General features: G+C 41.8%; 1 protein-coding gene across 1 annotated transcript in view; it reads right to left on the reverse strand.

Moving 5' to 3' along the window:
- ATP8A2 (ATPase phospholipid transporting 8A2) overlaps positions 1-23563 on the reverse strand; it is a 1022388-nt gene that overhangs the window by 441241 nt on the left and 557584 nt on the right. The window contains exon 26 of the mRNA XM_077484049.1: positions 4530-4713. Coding sequence (XP_077340175.1) covers positions 4530-4713 — 184 coding nt within the window. The remainder of the gene's footprint in view (positions 1-4529; positions 4714-23563) is intronic.

A 23563-nucleotide genomic window follows, 5' to 3' on the forward strand; every position in this document is an offset into this window, starting at 1 on the left:
ACTACAGTCCCTTCTATGCTTTTCTGCATCTTACAGAAAGCCCAGCATTTATTCAACCCACTGATCATTACAAAACTGCCATTGGGTAAGAATACTTCTGATTGAGAAGTTCTTTTTTTTTTTTTAAAATGGATGTCTGTATTTTATATTCACATTACAGAAGACAGCCCTCTGCTCAAAAGCATGATAGTATAAGCAGGTGCTGCTTTAAGATAATGCTCACAAGGATTATTGCATTCTAATAGAGGGGAGCTCAGTCCTGCTTAAATGGGCATTCCACCTCACTGACACAACCACTATATAGCTACATTTTTAATATGAGACATGAACTGTAAGCTCTTTAATGATATTTGGAAGGTGCTAACCCAGGGCAGATAGCAGTGAATTTACAACACACACATTGCTTTGTTAAGGAGCACATGGCAGTTCATCTGGAAAGAATGCATAGGCTATTTCAAATGTACTGTGACCGGGACCAAAAGTGTGATATATAAATCATTAGACTCAGAATAAATAGGATTCCTTCCAAGCAGAAGAATGATGCATAGCTTTATAAATGACTTATATGGATGCCTATTGGGATTTTTAATGATCTCTTATTGATATCACTACAATCTGGGGGAAAAGTATAGGAAATGTTTCCTAACTAATCAGTCAGTCTCCTGTGTCCTGCATGTCGGTTTTCATGTTGCTCTATATAAATAATTTTTTGTTATATTATTTTATATTGAATCATGGCCTTATTTTATATTTTGTTGAGCCCGTATGGTGCTTTTCTTCATGACACTATTGCACATGTTTGACTTCTCACTTGCTTTTAATGGTTGCTGCTATTACTGCAGCTGTTGCCATCATTACAGTTTTGGACAAATTCTTTGACCATGAATCAACTTATTCTGTGCATGATGTTTCTGTACATTAGTTTAAAAAACTGCTTCTCCACGACAAAGGCTCATGCCGTTCTGGCAGCTCTGGTGTCTGACAGTTCTTATATAACTTTGGGGCGTGGCCATCAAGTGACATCACTCAGAGACCCAGCCCACTTGTGACTCCAACGTCATCACAATGGTGGCCACCACGGCAGGATCGAAAAAAAAGCCCCTCCCCAGCAAAGGCACCTGTCATTCTGGCAGCTCTAGTGTTTGACTGTTCTTATATAACTATGGGGCATGGCCATCAGCTGACATTACCCAAACACCCCACCCCCTTGTGATGTCACAGACACGTCATGCCCGGGGAGGTGACGCCACAAGGGGGTGGGGTCTCTGGATGAAGTCACATGATGGCCATGCCCCACAGTTATATAAGGGCTGTCAGAAGCTGGAAGCTGCCAGAATAGTGGGAGCGTTCATTGGGGGAGAAGCTTTTTGCTTTTTTATCAGGTCGGCGGTGGCCATCGTGAGCCATCGATTGGTGAACCTCTGCCCATCTTTACTTCTGTGGCTGTTTTAGTGCAATTGCTACATCCCATTTGACATTAATGGGAATGGCTGCACAGGAATGCACAGAAGACCTGTGCATCTCCGCGTGGGTAAAATTTGCAGGGGCGTATGCTGTGGTATGCCTTGTGTGACTGAGGCCTTACTATGTTTTTTGATCTTTTAAAAAAAAAAAATTACAACTTTATTTTTAATAGTTTGTACTTTTTTGGGGGATGAGCTTTGGTGAGATATCAGGGGTCTAAACAGACTCCTGGTGCCTCTAATTGAAATGAACTGAAGACATAGAGGGATTTATTTACTAAAGCTAGAGAGTGCAAAATCAGTCACATTTCTGCACAGAAACCAATCAGCTTCCAGGTTTTATTGCCAAAGCTTAATTGAACAAGCTGAGGTTAGTAGCTGCAGAAGTGTGACCAATTTTGCACTCTTCAGTTTTGGTAAATAAACCCTAGAGTCTCTTTCCCTAGTACAGTGACCATGAACTTTTAGCAAAACAGTTTTGCTATGAGATCATGGCCACTGAAGTCACCATGAGCTTATAGCAGAAGAAGGCATGTCCGTATGGCATATGGACCTGGCCAGTGGAAGCGGTTCGGTAGGTTTTTATGCCGTACAGACCTGGCAGTGAAAGAGTTAAACATATGATGTGTTTTTTATTTTCTATTGTGAATAAAATATGGGTTTATGAGATTTGCAAATCATTTGATATGAATAAACCAAAAGACAATGGAATACCCCGCTCTTAGACTAAAATGAAAAAATGTGTGAATAATATCTAAGCTGCTCCCCTCAAAGTGCAAAACTTGCCTTCGTAAGGTGTGGGTTGTAAGTGGTAAGGGGGCGTTGAATATAATAAACCTTAAATGATAACAATAAAGTGCTCTAGTGCTTAATAGTACCCCAGGTATCTTACTAGTCAATACATGCTGCAATATACATTGAATACATGAAATCAATCAACTCAAATCGTGAACATATACATAAAAAATGTCCATGTACATAAAAAAATAGTGAAACTGAAGTAGGGATAAATCTTGTGTCACGTCACTGCTTAGGAGAAATGCACAAACACGTCACCCGATGAATTATGGTAAGTAGCCTACTCACCGACTCACCTTGACCCCTTTATTTATCCACCGTGGCTGCATGACGTAGTAGGCTCGTTTCCTCCCCTCTGCATGCATATCGACCTCTGATTGGTCTTCATCAGCAGATCAGATGTGAACAGTTGTTTTATATCTTGGGGTGGAACGCACGCCAATTCAAGCAGCGGAAGCGGCACGGCTAGGTTCTAGGTTCCAACTCACCCTGTCTGATATGTTCGTTCCCTCTAGTGCCGAGGCAATGGTACTTTTAAAGTAAGAGGCCATTTGGCTATTTTTGTTTTTTATGTTATTTTAAATAAAACGATATTATGCCACGGTCTGGTTCTCTCTATATTTTTTTTTTTGAGCAAACGTGGATTGAAACAATACTTCTGGTACACCTAAGCAGAGTTTCCACATCAAGGTTGGCAGTTCCTTAAACCTGCTGAAGCTTCACTTGACCTTCCTTTTAAATAAAGGGGTCAAGGTGAGTCGGTGAGTAGGCTACTTACCATAATTCACCGGGTGACGTGTTTGTGCATTTCTCCTAAGCGGTGACAGGACACAAGACTTATCCCTACTTCAGTTTCACTATTTTTTTATGTACATGGACATTTTTTATATATATGTTCACGGTTTGAGTTGATTGATTTTATGTATTCAATGTATATTGCAGCATGTATTGACTAGTAAGATACCTGCAGTACTATTAAGCACTAGAGCACTTTATTGTTATCAATTAAGGTTTATTAAGCACTAGAGCACTTTACTGTTATCATTTAAGGTTTATTATATTCAGCTCCCCCTTATCACTTACAACCCACAAATCATTTGATGTGTTTTCATATCATTTGATGTGTTTTCTTATCATTTGATGTTTTTTTTATTTTCTATTGTGAATAAAATATGAGTTTATGAGATTTGCATATCATTGCAATCTGTTTTTATGTAGATTTTACACACTGTCCAAATTTTTTTAGAATTGGGGTTGCAAATGAATCTGGTGAGAACAGTTCCTGCTAAAATGACCTGGTATGTATTGAAAATACAACAATCTACATGGAAACCCACTTGAAGTGAATGCACTCTTCCATCTGTATGTAGTTATATACTGGATAGCTCAGATCTCCATCCATCTCTATTTAGATACAGCTGTGTAGTGTGCCACAGTAAAGCCACGGAGAGCAAGAAGTTCTTGTCTCTGAGAAAGGAAACGTATAGGGGTTGATTTCCTAAAGGCAAATAGACTGTGCACATTGAAAATGCAGTTGCACCAGTACTTAGTAAATGAGGTAAAGCTTCATTTTGCAAAGAATAGCCACTCACGGGCAAGGAAATAAAAAAAAACTGAATTTTTGGTTACACGTGATTGGATGATGGAAATCAGCAGAGCTTCTGCTCATTTACTAAGCTCTCTAGCAACTGCTCTTGCAGAATGCAACTGCATTTTGAAATGTGTTCAGTCTATTTGCCTTTAGTAAATCAACCCCATACTGAGAGAAATATATAGTTTGCCCTTATTGACCCCCTTCTTGTAAAGGTAATATGAATTTATTGAGACTAGGTAATAATGTCCCCTTGCTTTAGTTTTAAAAATAAGACTCACTAGTTCAATACTGATATGGTGTAAAATATACAGTATAAAGACCTCACTCCTCATCTTTGAACTTATGGACCTATAAATCTTTCTTGGAAACCAGTCAGAGGCACATATATCATATTTGGCATGAATGTTTAGACACAAGTGTGCTACGTGGCGCCTCTCCCCTACTGTTGCTAGCTATACATTTGCTTATAGGAAATGCTACACTTTATAAAATATTTCTCAGTGGGTTTGGATGCTGTAAAGTACACTGGGGCATCCAAGGTGCTGGCTTTGGGTTTTGGTTGTGGCAAAGATGATATCCCCCTATGAATTTGCTAGATTCAGAGGCTGCCTCTTGATACATGTAGCTGATACCTCTGTCAACAGTCTACAACAGCTGTTCAGGGGGCCTCTGACCTGAGCTATAGCGTAATCGGAGTTGTTGGTTGCCTGCATGCCCTCGTTCCCGCTGATCCCCACTCCAACGTGTGCGGTCTGGATCATTCCAACATCGTTGGCACCGTCTCCAATGGCCAGGGTGATGGCATTGACATGTTTCTTTACCATGTCTACAATTTCAGATTTCTGCAGTGGAGATACTCTGAAAAGCAGAAGTAAAAAAAAAATGTCAGAGAGCTACTGTGAAGTTACAAATTATGTTGGTCTTTCTGACGTGACAGCTGTAAACCAGATTTAGACCAAACCAAACCGCTCTACTTGGAAAGTGACCTTCTGTAGTTCAAAACTTAATATGTATTGCAGATGTCAAACAATGTGTTTAAACGACCATGATATAAAATGACAGCTTTCCAGAAGGGTTTCCCTAGCTAACATTCTATTTTCTGCTTTACTGCTTTTTTCAGCAATCTTATACTAAACAGAACAGGTTTGAGCACGATCCAGCTTTTCAGGTTTATTTGACTTGCTAAGGCAGCCCATATATTATTAATGTTTTTCTTCGTTCAATCCACTGGCTGAACGGAAAAAAATAACTGATTCCCCCATACACACACCTGAGCTGGATGGGGGAAATTATTTCCACCTGTGCTATTGCATTCTGATGGGGAGGGAGGTTCAATGATCAGTGTTGCCGGCTATAACTGGGCACACTGATCGATCAGGAGAAACCCGATAGCCTAAGCATGCACAGGGTGTGTGTCAGGGGTGCCTGGGCACACCCTAATCACTCTGTACGGTGCTGATTCCCCGTACTGCCTGAGCTTCCCCTAGTGTTGCGCCTCCCCACTGCAGTACTGCTGGCTTTCCTCCTTTCCTCTCTTCGCCCTCAGCTGTTGTGTGGGATGTTTCAGGATGAAGAGTGGGGGAAGGGGTTAATCATTTACCGGCCCCTTCTTTTTCTAAATGAACACAGAGAATACACTCACTGTGTTCAATCATAACTGAAGCATAGTGAACTCTCATTGGGACAAACATAAATCCATAGTCAGAAGCATAATGAACCGTGTTCACTATGCTTCAGTTTGTGAATGAATAGTAAGCTGCTCAGCACAGAGCACTTCCCATTCATTCACTGTTCAGTGCAGCTGAGGCTGCAAAGAAAACCATGTGTATTTGAGCTTTGGGGTGCACACCCTAATGCATTGGTCTGCACACACCAATGCCCAACAGGTTGGTTGCACAGAAGTCGATAGGTAGATTGACTGCTGTACAACCAGAGTGCCCATACTAGCATTAAAATTTGTCCAGCCCCTGCGGAAATGGCCAAATTTCGATCCATGTATGAAGGCTTAAGAGTCTTAGTTCACTAACAGCTGGAGAGATGCACTTTGACCATGCATTGGATTCTGCGGTATATAGCTCTTCTCAGCAATGAGCATGACTGTTTTGGAGTCTGCAGGCAAGGAAGATCTACAGTGGAACTTCAGCTATTACTGTGACTTGTATATGTACATTTTTAGCCTATTTAGGTTTATGATGTGATATATATTGGTGAACATTATTAAATATCCAGGTCATAGTATACCTAGCAGTAGTTAGTTACATTCCATTGGACTTGTTCTGTACTGTACAAAACCTCTTTAATATTACAGAACAAGTCTAGTTGAATGTGACTAACTACTACTAGATATGATGCAATAGACCAGTAGGGGTCAACTTTCTTGATATAGTGGGCCTCAAGTGCTCCCCTGACATAACCAAAGGGCCACACATACTACTTAGTTACTGTAATGAATCCAAAAGCAGTCAGAGGTGGCAGACATACAACTGAATATGATCAGAGACTATGGAACTATGGACTACAAGAGATGGTCAAAGACTACAAATTTGCTGGAGAACGGGGACATGCTTCAGAAAACTGGAGTCACATTACATGAGACTCTGCTATCACACAGCAATAAAGAAACACAGACTACTGTCTGCAACTCTCTCGAAGGCTGCACAGAAAGTGTCAAAGGACAAAAGATGTTTTTTGTACAAAGCCTGGATTTGGCATTTAGCCAAGATGCACATTCCAGGGTCCACAGCCAGTGCTGTATACTGTTCCTTCCAAAAGGCCTCCATTTCCAAAGGAGTTTTGGCTTCGAAAGAGAATAGGCTTGGTGCACATGGACATATGGGGAGAGATTAACTAAAAGAGGTGCACACAGAATCTAGAACAGCTGCGCATAGTAACCAATCAGCTATTAACTTCAGTTTTAATTAAAATTTGCCAATAAAACCTTGAAGCTGATTGGTTACTATGCACAGCTACACCAGATTCTGTGTACACCAGCTTTAGTAAATTTCCCCTATGCTGTCCTAAAAATGTTATTTTGGCATTGAAGCTTGAGTAGCTCAGGGGCGTGGTGTAAAGTCCATGCAAACTCTAGCAACTCTGGCGGTATGATTATGTCAGATTTTTTAATCTCAAAGCAGTACATTGTTTTGCATAGAGATTTGGCATTTCATATTGTAGGCCTGTAATTCTTAGTAGTAACCCACCTAAATCTGTCCAAATAAGAGTCTAATAGACTTCCCGGGTATGATAAAGTTTGAAACACGAAATTAGAAATTATAATGTAATAAAAATAATAATATAATAATATAATGAATTTCCCCACGAATAACTATTGCACAATTCTACAAGTGTTCTAATTTATTATCGCTATTTTTTAGCTGTCTAAAACCGCTTTTGATGTAAAGGGAAACTTTTTGGTTGCTATGGACAATCTCAAGTTTCCAAGCAGAAAGAACAGTATATATATATAATATAAAACTGCATGCATGGCACTGGACAAAGCATTAGGGACAAAAGGGAGGTGAAATGATTTGATACAGTAATGTAATCTGTAAGATTACAGTGTACTGTATGTGTTACGGTTTTTGTACTTTTTGAATTTGCCGCCGGTCTCCACCCCCATGTGTTGAGACGCTCACAGGGAACAGAGCCCGATACAGAGAGCATCAGGCAGATGATCCGACGGGGGACACAGCAGCGGGACATCGCAGGATCCTGGTGACAAGGTAAGAACGCTGTACCAGGATTCTGTAATGCAATCCCGAGTGTGGCTCGGGGTTACCGCTAATGGTAATGAAATTCAACCCCATGCCACACTTGGGAACACCGCCAGGAGGGTTAATACCTTTTTGCTAGTTTTTAAAGCGGAGTTCAGCCCGGGTAAAAAAAAAAATTAAAAGTCAGTAGCTACAAATACTGCAGCTGCTGACTTTTAATTTATGGACACTTACCTTTCCTGGGAGCCCGTGATGTCAGCACCCAAAGCCAACCCATCCCTCGGCTCTGGTGCAGACAACGGCATACTTACTAAGGGAAACAGGCAGAGAAGCCTTACGGCTTCACAGCCTGTTTCACACTGTGCATGTGTGAGTTTCTGAATGGTCCCTGCTGTCTTCTGGGACCTGTGTGTCTCCCAGAAGGCAGCAGGGCGGAGGAGGGCTGGACATTGCGTAGTTTGCCCCCCCCCCCCTCCCCGAAAGTTGCCAAATGTGGCACAGGAGGGGGGTAGGAATCCGATCCGTGGATGTTCCATTTCTGGGTGGAACTCCGCTTTAAATATATGTAAACCTTAGCAATTAACTTTTCTTTTTGCACCCATTTGGTCTGTTGGATATACCATTAAAAGTGTTTTGATATATATGTTTGATAAGTATACAGAAAAACTTGTTGATCCTGGCATAAATCTTGTGAGTGGATGACTTTCTGTGCTGCATTCTGGTCAGTCGGCATGGTTTACAGCCATCTCTGTGAACTAAAAAACTCTTTACCTCTTGTTATAGAGAAGAGAACGTTTTCTGTAGTCCTGTCCTAGGGTCACCCTTGGTCACCATACACACAAATGCACCTACAGACACACCTTGGTAATGATATAGATATAGATTTCCAGGAAATAATCTTGACATCATACCGTGCCTTGAAAAAAGTATTCATTCCCCATTGACATTTTCCACATTTTGTCATGTTACAACCAAAAACGTAAATGTATTTCATTGGGATTTTATATGATAGACTAACACAATGTGGCACATAATTGTGAAGTGGAAGAAAAAGGATGAATGGCTTTCAAAAGTTTTTACCAATAAAGATCTAAAAAGTGTGGCGTGCATTTGTATTTAGCCCCCTTTAGGCTGGGTTCACACCACAGCGATGCGGGAACGCCGCGAATCCGCAGCGTTTTCCCGCATCGCACGACTCCCGCCGGCAGTTCACACTGCCCTATGCGAACAGCTGGGAGTGTCAATGAAATGTTAATGACACCCCCAGATCCGTCCGCATATCGCAGTGCGATCGGCAGACTCGCACAGGAATCGGATCGCATGGTGTGAACACCCATGCGATCCGATTCTGTTGCGGACCAAAAAAAGGGTCCCGTGCGAGTTTGCTGCGGGAGCGATGCGAATTCAGCCATACTATCTGTATGGCTGAACTCGCATCGCTACGGAGATCGGATGTGATTTGCACTGCAGTGCGGTGCGAATCACATCCGGATCTCCCCCCGCAGCAGTGTGAACCCGGCCTTAAAGCGGGAGTCCGCCGGGACTCCGCGTTTTTTTTTTTTTTTTTAAAAGCCAGCAGCTACAAATACTGCAGCTGCTGACTTTTAAAATAGTGACACTTACCTGTCCAGCGCGCCCGCGATGTCGGCACCCGAAGCCGATTGCTAGGTCGTCTGTCGGGTCCTGCCGCCGCCATCTTGGGTATGGGAATCAGGAAATGGAGCCTTTCGGCTTAATTTCCCGGTTCCCTACTGCGCATGCGCGAATTGCGCTGCGCAATAAGGACGCTCCCCGCTGCCTCTGGGAGCTGTGTGTTTCCCAGCAGGCAGCGGGGCACTTGCGGGAAGGGGCGGGCACTTGCGGAAAGGGGCGTAAGTTACGCCCCTTTCCGCAGAGAGCTGTCCCGGAAGTGGGTGCAGTTACCTGGATTATCCAGGTAACTGCACCCCCCTCCCCCCTGAAAGGTGCCGATTGTGGCACCGGAGGGGGGGAGGGTTCCGATGAGCGGAAGGTCCACTTTAGGGTGGACCTCCGCTTTAATCTGATACCCCTAAATAAAATCTAGTGGAACCATCTTCTGCCTTCAGAAGTGACCTAATTAGTAAACAGAGTGCACCTGTAATTTAATCTCAGTATGAATACAGCTGTTGTGTGAAGCCCTCAGAAGTTTGTTAGAGAACCATGGTGAACAAACAGCATCATGAAGGCCAAGGAACACACCAGACAGGTCAGGGAGTTAATGGTGGAGACGTTTAAAGCAGGGCTAGGTTATAAAAAAATATCCCAAGCTTTGAACATCTCACAGAGCACTGTTCAATCCATCATTCAAAAATGGAAGAGTATGGCACAACTGAAAATCCACCAAAACATGGCCGTCTACCTAAACTGACAGGCCGGGCAAGGAGAGCATTAATCGGAGATGCAGCTAAGAGGCCCATGGAAACTCTGGAGGAGCTGCAGAGATCCACAGCTCAGGTAGGAGAATCTATTAGTCGTGCACTCCCCAAATCTGTCCTTTATTGAAGAGTGTCAAAAAGAAAGCCATTGTTGTAGGAAAGCCATAAGAAGTACTGTTTGCAGTTTGTGAGAAGCTATGTGGAGGACACAGCAAACATGTGGAGGAAGGTGCTCTGGTCAGATTAAACCAAAATTGAATTGTTTGGCCTAAAAGTAAAACGCTAAATGTGGTGGAAAACTAACACTGCACATCACCCTGAACACCCCATCCCCACCGTGAAACATGGTGGTGGCAACATCATGTTGTGGGGATGCTTTTCTTCAGAAGTTGATGGGAAGTTGGATGGAGCCAAATATAGGGCAATCTTAGCCCTTGTACACACGGTCGGAGAATCCGTCGGAATGTGTCCTATCGGACCGTGTTGTTGGATAATCCGACTGTGTGTGGTATGCATCGGACTGATTCCATCTGACCCAATTTTCCAACTTGTTGGAAATATTTCCCGACCAACTGGGCCGATCGGACATACTCCGATCATGTGTAGAGAATTTTGATCAGACCAAGTGCCACGCATGCTCAGATCAAATTCCTACATCAAAGCTATTGGCTACTAGCCTGAATGTAGTCCCATCGTAATGAAATTACGTCATCACGTTCTGAAAGATCGGATTTTTCGCCAACTTTGTCCGACCGTGTGTATGCAACAGTTTCGGACAAGATCAGACGGGCAAAATCCGACGGATTTGGTTGTCGAAATCTCTGACCGTGTGTACAGGGGCTTAGAAAACAAACTGTTAGAGTCTGCAAAAGACTTGAGACTGGGGTGGAGGTTCACCTTCAAGCAGGGCAATGATCCTAAACTTACCAGAGCTACAATGGAATGGTTTATAAAGCATATCCATGTGTTAGAATGGCCCAGTCAAAGTCCAGACCTAAATCCAATTGATAATCTATGACAAGACTTGAAAATTGCTTTTCAGAGATACTCTCCATCCAATCTGAGAGAGTTTGAGCTATTTTGCATAGAAGAATGGGCAAAAATTTCACTCTCTAGATCTGCAAAGCTGGTAGAGACATCCCCAAAAAGACTTGCACCTGTAATTGCAGCATATGGTTCTGGAAAGCGCCTTGATGCGATTCAGTTCGCTTTGAGCGCTATACAAATGATTCATTCATTCATTCGTAAACTCATGGGGGCTGAATACAAATGCACGCCACACTTTTCAGATATTTGTAAAAAAAAAATGAAAACCATTTATCATTTTCCTTCCACTTCACAATTATGTGCCACTTTGTGTTGCTTTATCACGTAAAATCCCAATAAAATACATTTATGTTTTTGGTTGTAACATGACAAAATGTGGACAATTTCAAGGGGTATAAGTTCTTTTTTCAAAGCACTGTACATCAGAAGACTAAGTTCTGAGGTTTCACGTTGACTCTTTCTGATTGCTGGATACATCTAAAACTAAAATCTATAAAGACTCTCAGATGAATAAAACACGTCAATTACAAAATGTGGAGGGCTTCACGGAGTATAGCCCGATATGGCATAATCGGTATTATGGGGAGCTGCTTGGTCTGACTTGTGCTGAACGTTGGAGGCGATGCGGAGTGACTCTCATGACTCATATTTGTTCTGGGGGTAAACTGCTCTCTTTTGCAGAACTGAGGGAAAGATATGGCGTCCCCCGGGGTATGTACTTCTATTATTTGCAACTGAGCCATGCCGTTAAGGCTCAGGCTGGAAATAATCCCTGGATACAATCTCCCACCCCAATTTTTCATTATGTGACAGAAGTTACCAGTTTCAAAGGTTTTATATCCAGTTCCTACAGTATGTTACTAAATGCATCTATGCCAGGTTTCCCCGCAAGGGTAATTGCCTCATGGGAAAGGGATGTGGGAGCATTTGAGGAGGACCAATGGGCGGAGGCCTTACAGGCAATACAGGGTTGCTCACTGAATACGGCACAGCGACTATCGCAACTGTACATTGTCATGAGGGTGCACCGCACACCGGTTAGACTGTATAAGATGGGGATTGGGGAGGGGGACCTATGTACCAGGTGCGCCAGGGATAGGGGAGACCTCATACACTTGCTCTGGCGCTGTCCCAAATTGCATATATATTAGTCAGGGGTCATTGATACTCTCAATGGGGCCTTCCGGGTACGGATTCCACAGGATCCAAAGGTGTGCCTTTTGGGTGTGGTGGATGATCTCCCGTTGGAGGTGCCTGTTAAGGAGGCCATAGGGAGAGCTCTTTTTCAAGCACGTAAACGTATCCTTCAACACTGGAGAGCGAGTGACCCCCCGAGGTTGAAGGAATGGATAACTCAGATGGGGAACATGTTAAGCATGGAAAAGTATATTTACCAACACAGGGGCCGGGCGGGACGATTTGAACGACTGTGGGGTCCCTGGCTTGATACCCCCGGGCTGTCACCCTTGGAGCTGGTTATGGGTAGGTTGTTTATTTAGGGAGTATAAGGGAAGTTATAATGGGGAATGTGGTGTTTTAGAGGGCAGGCAAGGGGGCACTGGGGCTGCGGCCCGAATGGACCGTCCTGATTTGTACATGTGGTGTGATGTTAGAATAGGGAGATGACTTATATCGATTGTGGTGTATGACATTGCTAAGTGAAATGTGCCTTTATATGTATGCTGCTTGAATATGTATATTGTGCTGATTCCGTGATGACCTTTGTGTATCTTTGTACCAATAAAATCCGTTTTGAGTTTAAAAAAAAAGACTCTCAGATGACTCTTTTCTTCAGTAAAGTGTCATACTGTAAATGTACATCAGCATCATGTGGCAAGGGAGGAAAAGTGTATAGGGCTTTGCAGCCTCCTAGAACTACACCCACAGATGGTCAGCTAGTTACATTACCATCACTGTGGTCACAGTCTCTGCGTCAATTTCTTGCAGAAAATATATGGCTCCAGTGTCTAATATGAAAGTGTCTGACTTCATACTCAAATGATCATTAAAATCTAACACTGAATGTTCTGCTTTACTAATGAGCATCAAATATGTGCTTCTATATAAAAATGACTCCAATACAATTTATCAGTTTAAGTTCAACTTTTTCCCAGCAACCTGAGAGCTGCATTCTTCACTAATACGTCACCTCCTATAAGTGTTCTGGGAACATACAGATATAGAAAGCTCTATGCTCTGCAACTATAATTTATAAACCATAGCCATGGCTACATTACTGGAAATCCCCATCAGCCTTCAGATAAAATATCTGGAATTCTTTGATTTCAATGAATCCCTTCTAGTGAAAAATTCTATAAAAAGAGCAATGCCTCTGCAATGCAACTGCTACAATGTTGTATCAAAAGTGGACACACCTATAGATCTTGTGTGTATTTTGGAGGAACAGTCACAACTGTTGGACCCTAAAATGGATATCATAAGAAAAACATGGTCACATCTGCTAAGGCGTTGGTCTGACTCGGCTTAATTGTCCCAATTTATTTTTCTGATAACATTTTAACAGGAATGTGATTCAAGTCATGCATGAATGTGCTTATACACCATATAGATTATTATTACTATTTTGCAGAAAGTAAATATAAAACTTTAAATAAAGCTCACAAACAAGCAAGCTACCTTGATCTTTTGGTGTATACTGTACTTTTTAGGTGCAGATAAGGCAAAGAATTATGTAGCAATTTATATATCTATCTATATATCTATCTATATATATATATATATATATATATATATATATATATATATATATATATATATATATATATATATCTATCTATCTATCTATATATATATATCTCTATCTATCTATATATATATATATCTCTATCTATCTATATATATATATATATCTATCTATCTATATCTATATCTATCTATCTATCTATCTATCTATCTATATATATATATATATATATATATATATATATATATATATATATCCCTTTTGGTTGCCTTAGAGGCAAGTCTGTGTGGGGGTTGCTTTGCTGGATCAGTTGAATCTCGGGAGACCAAAACACACATCCTCTGTTGGACCCTTTTTTGATGTCTGACCAGACATCCAATGGAATGTTCCTTGCTTTGGGGTGAGATGTGCATAATTTGTCTTGCCTAATGATGATTGTCTGCATGGTTTACTTGGTGAGAGTATACTTATCTGTCCCTCTCTCTCTTTGATGCGGTTTATAGGTGCATCAACTCGGATTGATGTTGCTACCTAGATGTGAACGTCTAGCTTGGTTTTCTTTTTACTAGAGTTTTAATTTATGTGTTACTGTCACCCCTCTATACAGGTTAGTGCAGTAGCATTCATGCTGTCTGACCATTTCATGTGATGTTGTCAACATGGCTAGATGGCTAGCGCAATGGGAACCCTGGTCTATTACTTATGTGTGCTTTACCTGTTCCCATTCAGAGTGTCCATTACTATAACCCACACCATACATGGTGACATATGCCGCGTACACACGGGCGGATTGTATGGCGTACTTAGTCCGTCAAAACACATTTCAGTGGACAATCCGCTCGTGTGTGGGCTTCAGCAGACTTTTTCAGCGTGCAGTCCGGAGTACTAAGTATTTCGGTTTTTTCGAAATTCTGTCCGTCGTACTTTGGTTTCAGCGGACAATACGGTCGTCAGTAGGCTAGTTCGACGGACTAAGAATGGCGCATGCCCAGAAAGGATTTACACGGCGGAAGGGTGCTTTGCTGTGTCTTGGACTTCCTATTTCTAGTCCCGTCGTACGTGCTGTACATGTCATCGCGCAAGCTTTCGACGGACTGTTTGTGTATCCGTGTGTGGTCAAGTCCGTTCAGTGGAAAGTATGACGGGCTAAGTACGCCATACAATCCGCTCGTGTGTACGCGGCATAAGTTTCACATATGCTCCATATCAACGAGATGGGGTATCTTTTCCCTTGTTTGGTCTCTCTTTAGCCTGAACACATCCAATGTTAAAGGACATTTTTGTTGTTTTACCTGAACAATTAGGTTTACCATTTAAAAGCCCATCTTCTACAATACTTCGTTTTCCAAAAACAAATAGTATTATACTATTTCTTGTGCAGATTAAATGTTATTTATCTAAAATGAGAAAAAAATACTGCATTTGACCACTATCTTGCATTAAGTATCATACAAGTCTACACTTAGTGCCATCTAGAGGCCAAATGAGGCATTACATTTTTAATCAATGAAAAACATTCAATCAGCACAGAGAGAGCCTAATAATTATTTTTTCCCCATCCACATAGAACAAATGAACATGCACTTTCGCTGAGGGAACTGCTATGCAATTTTATTTTTACAAATACTCCCCATAAAAATGTCTTGCAGCACTGCTACTCTGGCCTTAAGCCGGGTACACACTATTAGTTTTTTTGGGCTGAACTAACCATGCGGGCTTAGTTCAGATATCTCCCCTGCTGAGCTGTTGTGTTCTGAGAGGGGGAGCCCCCCTTTTGCCAGAACACTCCGATCAGCGCTCTCTACCATTGGCTAAGAGCACTGATCGGGAGTCAGACGTTTACTAATTTTCCAGCATGCCCGCCTGACAGAAACCGGCCAAATACTGTCAGAAAGACCAACATACATATGGGCCGAAGCCTTTTGTCGGTGTCCTCCAGACACTCTCCTCATGAACTCTCTGCATACAACTTGCAGCCCCTTTGTACTTTGGCTCCCACCTAGGCGGAACTCCTGGGCAGAGACCTTCTCTGTCTGCCAGAGAGAAGCTTTGAACTATTGTCAGGTCCTAAATTAGAAGGGCTGTGAACACCTGCCCACTCAGCCCACTGGTTTCTGGTAAAAGCTGGATGTCTCCAAGCTCCGAACCCTGATTGAGAAATTACAAACCACCTTTCTCTGCTCAGAACTGGCATTCTGGAGATGTTTAAACTGTATTCTTGAGAACTCTGTGTTGTTTTCTCCTATATATATATGTGACAACACTGAAGAAATGACACTTTGCTACAATGTAAAGTAGTGAGTGTACAGCTTGTATAACAGTGTAAATTTTCTGTCCCCTCAAAATAACTCAACACTTAGCTATTATTGTCACAGCCAAATTTAACACACCTGCTCCCCATTCACACCTGAGATCTTGTAACACTAATGAGTCACATGACACCGGGGAGGGAAAATGGCTAATTGGGCCCAATTTGGACATTTTCACTTAGGGGTGTACTCACTTTTGTTGCCAGCAGTTTAGACATTAATGGCTGTGTGTTGAGTTATTTTGAGGGGGTAGCAAATTTACACAGTTATACAAGCTGTACACTCACTACATTACATTGTAGAAAAGTGTCATTTCTTCAGTGTTGTCACATGAAAAGATAGAATAAAATATTTACAAAAATTTGAGAGGTGTACTCACTTTTGTGAGATACTGTGTGTGTGTGTATGTGTATATATAATATATATACACAGACACACACTCTAAAATCTTTTATTAAACAAGTAAACATTTAATACAGGATGGTTTAAGATTAAGATTTAAGTTTAAGAGGAAGGTTTAATATTACAAAGCACTTAGAATAATTCAAAGTTTTCAAATAATAAAGTCCAGCACTAGCTTTGCAGTTGTTGACTGTTCCTGGAGATAAATAAAATCCAGAAAGACTCCTTTTCTACAGTAAATACTAAATATGAAATATTCATATACTGTATTTCAAAAAAAATAATGTATTTGTAGTCCTGGATATGATACATAAATAAAATATATGTCTATAAATCTCTGGTAAGTACTTTGGTATCTAAAGTTGTTAATGTCAATTTTTCGAGAAAACCTGTGCAAAAGTGACAAAAGTGGTTTCCATATGTATTAGCCATAAACAGCGGCACAACATTTATAATTGGTACCCAAAGGCTTTGCAATAAAATAAACATTGCTTCCAGCACATTATTTAAAAAAAAAACGTTTGTGTAAACGTGACTTAAAGGGAAACTTCCAATGCATCTGGCTGCACAATTACGGGGATATTAAAAAGAAAAAGAAGTAAAGCTTTCAAACCAATTTCACACAGTCTCCTAACTTCTCAGGTGTGAAGTATTTGTTTTCCGAGTGTTGTAACACTAACCACACAATGTTACACGTAGCACAGGCCAACATCTGAGCCTCAGCAAGCCACTTGCAACTACTTTATCAAAACCAGCCTGAAACAAATTGACTGGGCTGTGGAATAATTACAGCAGAGCCTCTGGAAGTGGAAATGTCATCTTGTAGATTGTGTTATTTTAGAATTCATCTGGAACAAATTTTGTGAGCACTGTCTTGGCACACCTGGAGTTAAGCCCGACCTTTCTTGGCAAATCAGTGTACAGCACGGCGTTTATCAATAGGGAATGATGGTCAAACCAGATACACACACAATGGAAGCTAAGTGTTACAAGGCAGTGAGGGCTATGTGTTACATTATTAGATTTGATAAACTGTGGTGATTTTGATCTGACTGAACCCTGGAACACAAAGATAAAATCAGCCTAAAGGAATGTTCCATAGAGCTCGTTCCCGACAAAGAGCTTCAACAGCAGTTTTATTTCAGAATGTAACGTGGACTTTGTCCTATAGGGCCATCTGAGTTCTAGCCACCTACCCGAGTCCTATAATGAATGCTCTTGTTGCTTATTTCATCTTTTTTTATACTTTTCTCTTTGTTGTATGTTTTTAGTTATATTAAAGCAGAACTAAAACTTTCTACCCTTTTTCAAACAAGGAAGCTGCCATCTTAGCCTCTGTTTGATCTGCAACTGCTATGGTGCTACACATGTGGTTACTTACGACTCCAACCATTTCATGGTTTGATTATTTGAGAGTTTGGTTGAGAGCACAAGTAAATGAGACAGTTAACATTCCTGGCATGCTGGAAATGTAACTGGTTTTTGAAACCATTAAATCGAAGGGAAAAGTTCCGCTTTCATTTCCTTCTTTTTGGAAGAACCACATTCTTACTGTTGTCATTTGTGATTTCTACACAGAAAAAAATGGCAGTTTGAATCACCCCAACTTGATTATGTTATCAATTTAAACTGAAAGCATGGTGTATGTAACATAGTGGGGGATATTTACTAAAGGCAAATCCACTTTGCACTACAAGTGCAAACTACAAGTGTAGAGTGCACTTGGAAGTGCAGTCACTGTAGATCCGAGGGGGGACATGCAAGGAAACAGAATTTTAGCTTGCACATGATTGGATAATAAAATCAGCAGAGCTTCCCCTCATTTCAGATCTACCCCTCAGATTTACAGCGACTGCACATCCAAGTGCACTTTCAGTTTGCACATTTCAATTGCACTTTGCATTTGTAGTTTGCACTTGTAGTGCAAAGTGGATTTGCCTTTCGTAAATAACCCCCAGTGCATGCCGTTCAAGGGCTTGCATGACAGAATATAACTTGAATTTATGTGGACCTTGCATGAAAAGATGGGGTCCCTTTAATTTGCCCCCCCCCCCTTTCCCATTATGAAACACTAAGGAGTTGATTCACTAAACACAATTAGACCGTGCACTTTGCAAAGTGCAGTTGCACTCTGCAAGAGCAGTTGCGCCAGAGCTTAGTGAATGAGCAAAAGCTCTTCTGATGCCCATTATCCAATCATGTACAAGCAAAAATGCTGTTTTTTTTTTCATTTTCCTTGCACGTGATTGGGTACTTTTTGCAAAGTGAAGCGTTACCTCATTTACTAAGCTCTGGAGCAACTGCAAAGTGCACATTCTATTTGCCTTTAGTAAATCAACCCCTAAGGCTGGCCAAACATTATACAATTTTCTTGTACAATTTTCCTTTAGACTTACCAAAACCATATAATAGGAGGTCAAACACTTTCAATTTGTATACAATCAGGCGGGACCTTGCACTACATAGTTGAAGGTAAATCTCAAGGAAATTGAACAAGAAAATTGTATAATGTATGGCCATCTTAAGTGAAATGAAGAAGAAACATTAAAAGTGAAAAACTATAATTTTGACGTTTTTATTTTGTCTATAGGCAAGGGTGTGTCACTGGGCCTTCTCATAGGAGCCTGGAAATGCTGTGAGAAGACATTTGTGAGAAGACATTCTATCCACAACTGTGCTGGGGTGTAAGGGAAGTATTTTCATTATTCTTGTAATGCTATATTTCTTTTTTGTACTTAAAGAGGTTGTTAAGCCACAAGTTGAAATGACTTTCATCCTCTCTGTTTCAGGCATATATAAAGCACTGTGTGCCAATTTTTTAAAGATTATAATCCTAAATACCTTTTTACACAGCTCCGCTGTGCGGTCACATGATCCCCCTCCGCTCTCCTTCCCCGATCTCATTAGAGCAGTGGGAGGGGCTGAGATTCCCCTCTGACTTCAGCCAGCCAGCAGAGGAAGACCACATGACCACACAGCAGAACTTCGCAAGAAGGTATTTAGGAATACAATTTTTAATTGTGTTTTTTTTCCTCTCTTATGTAAATTTCTATGACAAAAAATTAAATAAAAATATATTTAAAAAAAATAAACACACAGTGCTTTATATGTTCCTAAATATGAGGGGATGCCAGGGATTTTAATAGATTATTATACAGGGATAGTAGCGAGAGGGGCAGGGAGGAGATCGGATCTTACACTGAGATGACAGACAGACAGGGAGTGAGGGGGAGAGGGAGAGACTCAAAGCAGAGAGTGGGATAACGGAGGCACATAAAATGAACATGGTATCATGGATCAGCAGCCATGATTACCGTGGTCAGCACACACAGGGGGACACAGAAACAGGCAGGATCAACCAGGTATTTTACATCATACAATGGGACAAATTATAAGGCACAAGCACTATGACATAGGTTATGTTTTAAAGGAACAGGAGCATTTTACAATCACTTTAAAGTATAACTAAAGGCAAAACTAGCTTTGGAGAGAGTAGAGAGGGATTAGAACACCTATTAGGTTTCTACTTCACCCCCGTTAGGGAGATTCAGCCTCTCTATTTGTCCTGTTTACCATTATCATTGAAAGTGAAAGTAAAAGAAAATCCCAATTTTAGGTTGTCCTCGGAAAAGTAATAGAGGGGTAATCATCCAATGGGGACCCTAGTTCTGATGTGACCTGGGGGACCCCAAGGTATTCACCTAATTTCCAGAGATTTCCTCTCACTTCCTGTTTCGGGTATGGGAAAGGAATTGAAAACACATCTCTCCACTGGAAAACAGATGGCGGAACAAAAAATGAGAGGTGTTATAACCTTCCCTTAATCTAAAATGAAAAAAAAGTTTTGCCTATATTTCCATTTAATGTTATTTATTGTGGGGGTGGAAGGCTACAAAAAAGTAAAATTTACATTTTCAGGCATACGAATTTGAATTGCAGGAAGCTAGTATATCATCCCACATCCCCAAACCTTTTCCCTGGGCTGTTATGAAGAGCCAGAAATACAATAAAAATCAGCAGCTGCAGCAACGGGGATGGACTAAGGACACACATTTTCAAAATAAGAGCAAATATTTTAACAATACTAATATAGCATTTTTTGTTAAGATTTATTGCTCATGCACACAGGGCATTAGAATAAAAGAGCTATAAAGCCACTACCAATGCCAGGAAAAATCGCGCTTTTAGTCGATTTTTGTATTGACGTTAATGTGCGTTTAGCGGCGCTAGCTTTTAGCGGCGTTTGCCTCTATTCAAAATCAATGGTTCCCTATGAGAGCCCATTTATTTGAATAGAGGTTGCACCAGAAGTGGGATCATGATGATCCGACTTGCATTGCGACTTGTGCGCTGAAGATCTTGAAGAGAAAAAATAAATGGCGTGGGGTACCCCAAAATCCATACCAGACCCATATCCGAGCATGCAGCCCAGCTGGTCAGGAAAGGGGGGACGAGCGACCGCCCCTCCTGGACCAATGGATCATACGAGGCCACATGCCCTCAACATGGGAGGGGGTGAGTACTTTGGGGCAAGGGAGGCCTGCGCTCCCCACCCCAAAGCACCGTGTCCCCATGTTTATGGGGACAAGAGCCTCTTCCTGACATCCCTGGACATTGGTTGTTGGGGTCTGTGGGTGCGGTCTTATCGGAATCTGGCCCCCAACCCCAGAGCATCCTCATCATGATCCGACTTCTGGTGTGACTTCTATACAAATCAATGGGCTCTCATAGGGAACCATTGATTTTGACATGTAAAAAAACAAAAAACTATTGATGTGGCTTAACAGTGTTAAGCCGCATTTGGCAGCGTTTAGCAGCATCAGACGCTTTTACAGCTGAACAGTCTCTGCTACTGAACGCACAGGCTTTGTTTTTTTCTACTGCCCCTAAATGCTTATGCCTCCAAACGCCTCTGACAGTTTATGAGGGCATGGATACATAGGCTAACATGGAGGGACGCTTAGAAGCAGTTAAAAAAAAATGTCAGACGCCCCTAACAGCAGCTGTAAAAACGTCCTGTGTGCATGAGCCCTGAATGCACTTTATTAACACACACATTCATTTTAGAACATCAGTATTGTAATAGCAATACAAACAATATAAATTTTTGACAATCCATTGTAAGCTTACTTTAAAAAATCTCCTTTAATTTTGTGAGTGCTGCCTGTCTGCTGGTCATGGGTGTCCGCAGAACTTTTTTCAGGGAGGGGCATCAATTTAAGGTCACCCATGCTCTGACCCTTTTCGACAACGTCATTATCACATTATCACGGTCAAAGACTGCAGACGTAGTAAAGGTGATGGTCAGAGACTGCGGACATGGCCCAAGAGACTGTCAGAGACTGCGGACATGGCCCAAGAGACTGTCAGAGATGGCATACATGGCCCAAGAGACTGTCAGAGATGGCATACAGGGCCCAGGAGACTGTCAGAGATGGCATACATGGCCCAAGAGACTGTCAGTGACTGCATATATGGCTCAGGAGACTGTAAGAGACTGCGGACATGGCACAAGAGATGAGCAGAGACTGCATACATAGCCCAAGAGACTGTCAAACTGCATACATGGCTCAAAAGACTGCTGACATGGCACAAGAGACTGTCAAACTGTATACATGTGGGGGTGACAGAGAGAGAGGAGGGGGGTGAGAGAGAGAGAGAGGGGGGTGACAGAGAGACAGGGGGTGACAGGGGGGGTGAAAAAGACAGGGGTGAGAGAGAGAGAGAGAGAGGGTAATAGAGAGGGGTGATGGGGGTCTGATCCCTGATTCCAGGGGGGGCACTTGCCCCCCCCCCCCTTGCCCCTACCTGCGGACGCCCATGCTGCTGGCCATCTCTTTCCACAACTTTGTGGATTCCCTTCATGTGTTGCAGCTTCTCCTTTGCTGTTTACTTTTGATTTCTAATCAACCAACCACATGGCAGCAACTCAATGCATTTAGGTATCTAGACATGGCGAAGACAACTTGCTAAAGTTCAAACCAACCACCAGAATAAGGAAGAAAGGGGATTTACAGTAAGTGACTTTGAACGTGGTATGGTTGTTGGTGCCAGATGGGCTGGTCTGAGTATTTAAAAAACTGCTGATCTACTGGGATTTTCACACACAACCATCTCTAGGGTTTACAGAGAATGGTCCGGAAAAGAAAAGAAAATCCAGTAAGCGGCAGTTGTGTGTACAAAAATGCCTTGTTGATGTCAGAGGTCAGAGGAGAATAAGCAGACTGGTTCAAGATAATAGAAAGGCAACAGTAACTAAAAATAACCACTCGTTACAACCAAGGTATGCAGAATACCATCTCTGAGCACACAACACATCAAACCTTGAAGCAAATGGGCTACAGCAGCAGAAGACCACACCAGGTGCCACTCCTGTCAGCTAAGAACAGGAAACTGAGACTACAATTCACACAGCCTCACCAAAACTGGACAACAGAAGATTGGAAAAACGCTGCCTGGTCTAATGAGTCTTGATTTCAGATGCGACATTCAGATGGTAGGGTCAGAATTTGGCGTAAACATGAAAGCATGGATCCACCCTGCCTTGTATCAACGGTTCAGGCTGGTGGTGTAATAATGTGGGGGATATTTTCTTGGCACACTTTGGGCCCCTTAGAACCATGTGAGCATCGTTTAAACACCACAGCCTACCTGAGTATTGTTGCTGAGCATGTCCTTCCCTTTATGACTACAGTGCACCTATCTTCTGATGGTTACTTCCTATGAGATCACTGTACTCCAATGGCCTCCACAGTCACAAGGTCAGTCAGACAGGCTCTGTCAAATGTGTGCCTACACACAGGGCATCCTGAATACATGTCATAGAATTAGTCGCCTGCCAGCATTCTAATCTCTAATGTAAACACAGAGAAGGTGCACAGGAGGAAGGGAGAGAACAGTTCTGAGACCCAATGAATGAATCACTCCACAGTAGCTGTAACCACAGAGGTTAGTGAAAGATTATTATTCTAAAGCTTATTTAGTGCTTATTAAGCTTCATTTCTCCCAAAAGAAAAATGTAAGTCAGCAACTACAAATACTATAGTTCGGACTTTTATTAAATAGTTTTTTACCCCAACACTTCATATTTCTGATATGTGGCCGCTGTACCATGTATTTTCAAGAGAAATGCCCCTG

This window comes from Lithobates pipiens, unplaced genomic scaffold (assembly GCF_037356315.1).
Source record: "Lithobates pipiens isolate NorthernLeopardFrog02 unplaced genomic scaffold, aLitPip1_a1.2 Scaffold_16, whole genome shotgun sequence".
In the NCBI taxonomy this organism is placed as follows: Eukaryota; Metazoa; Chordata; class Amphibia; order Anura; family Ranidae; genus Lithobates; species Lithobates pipiens.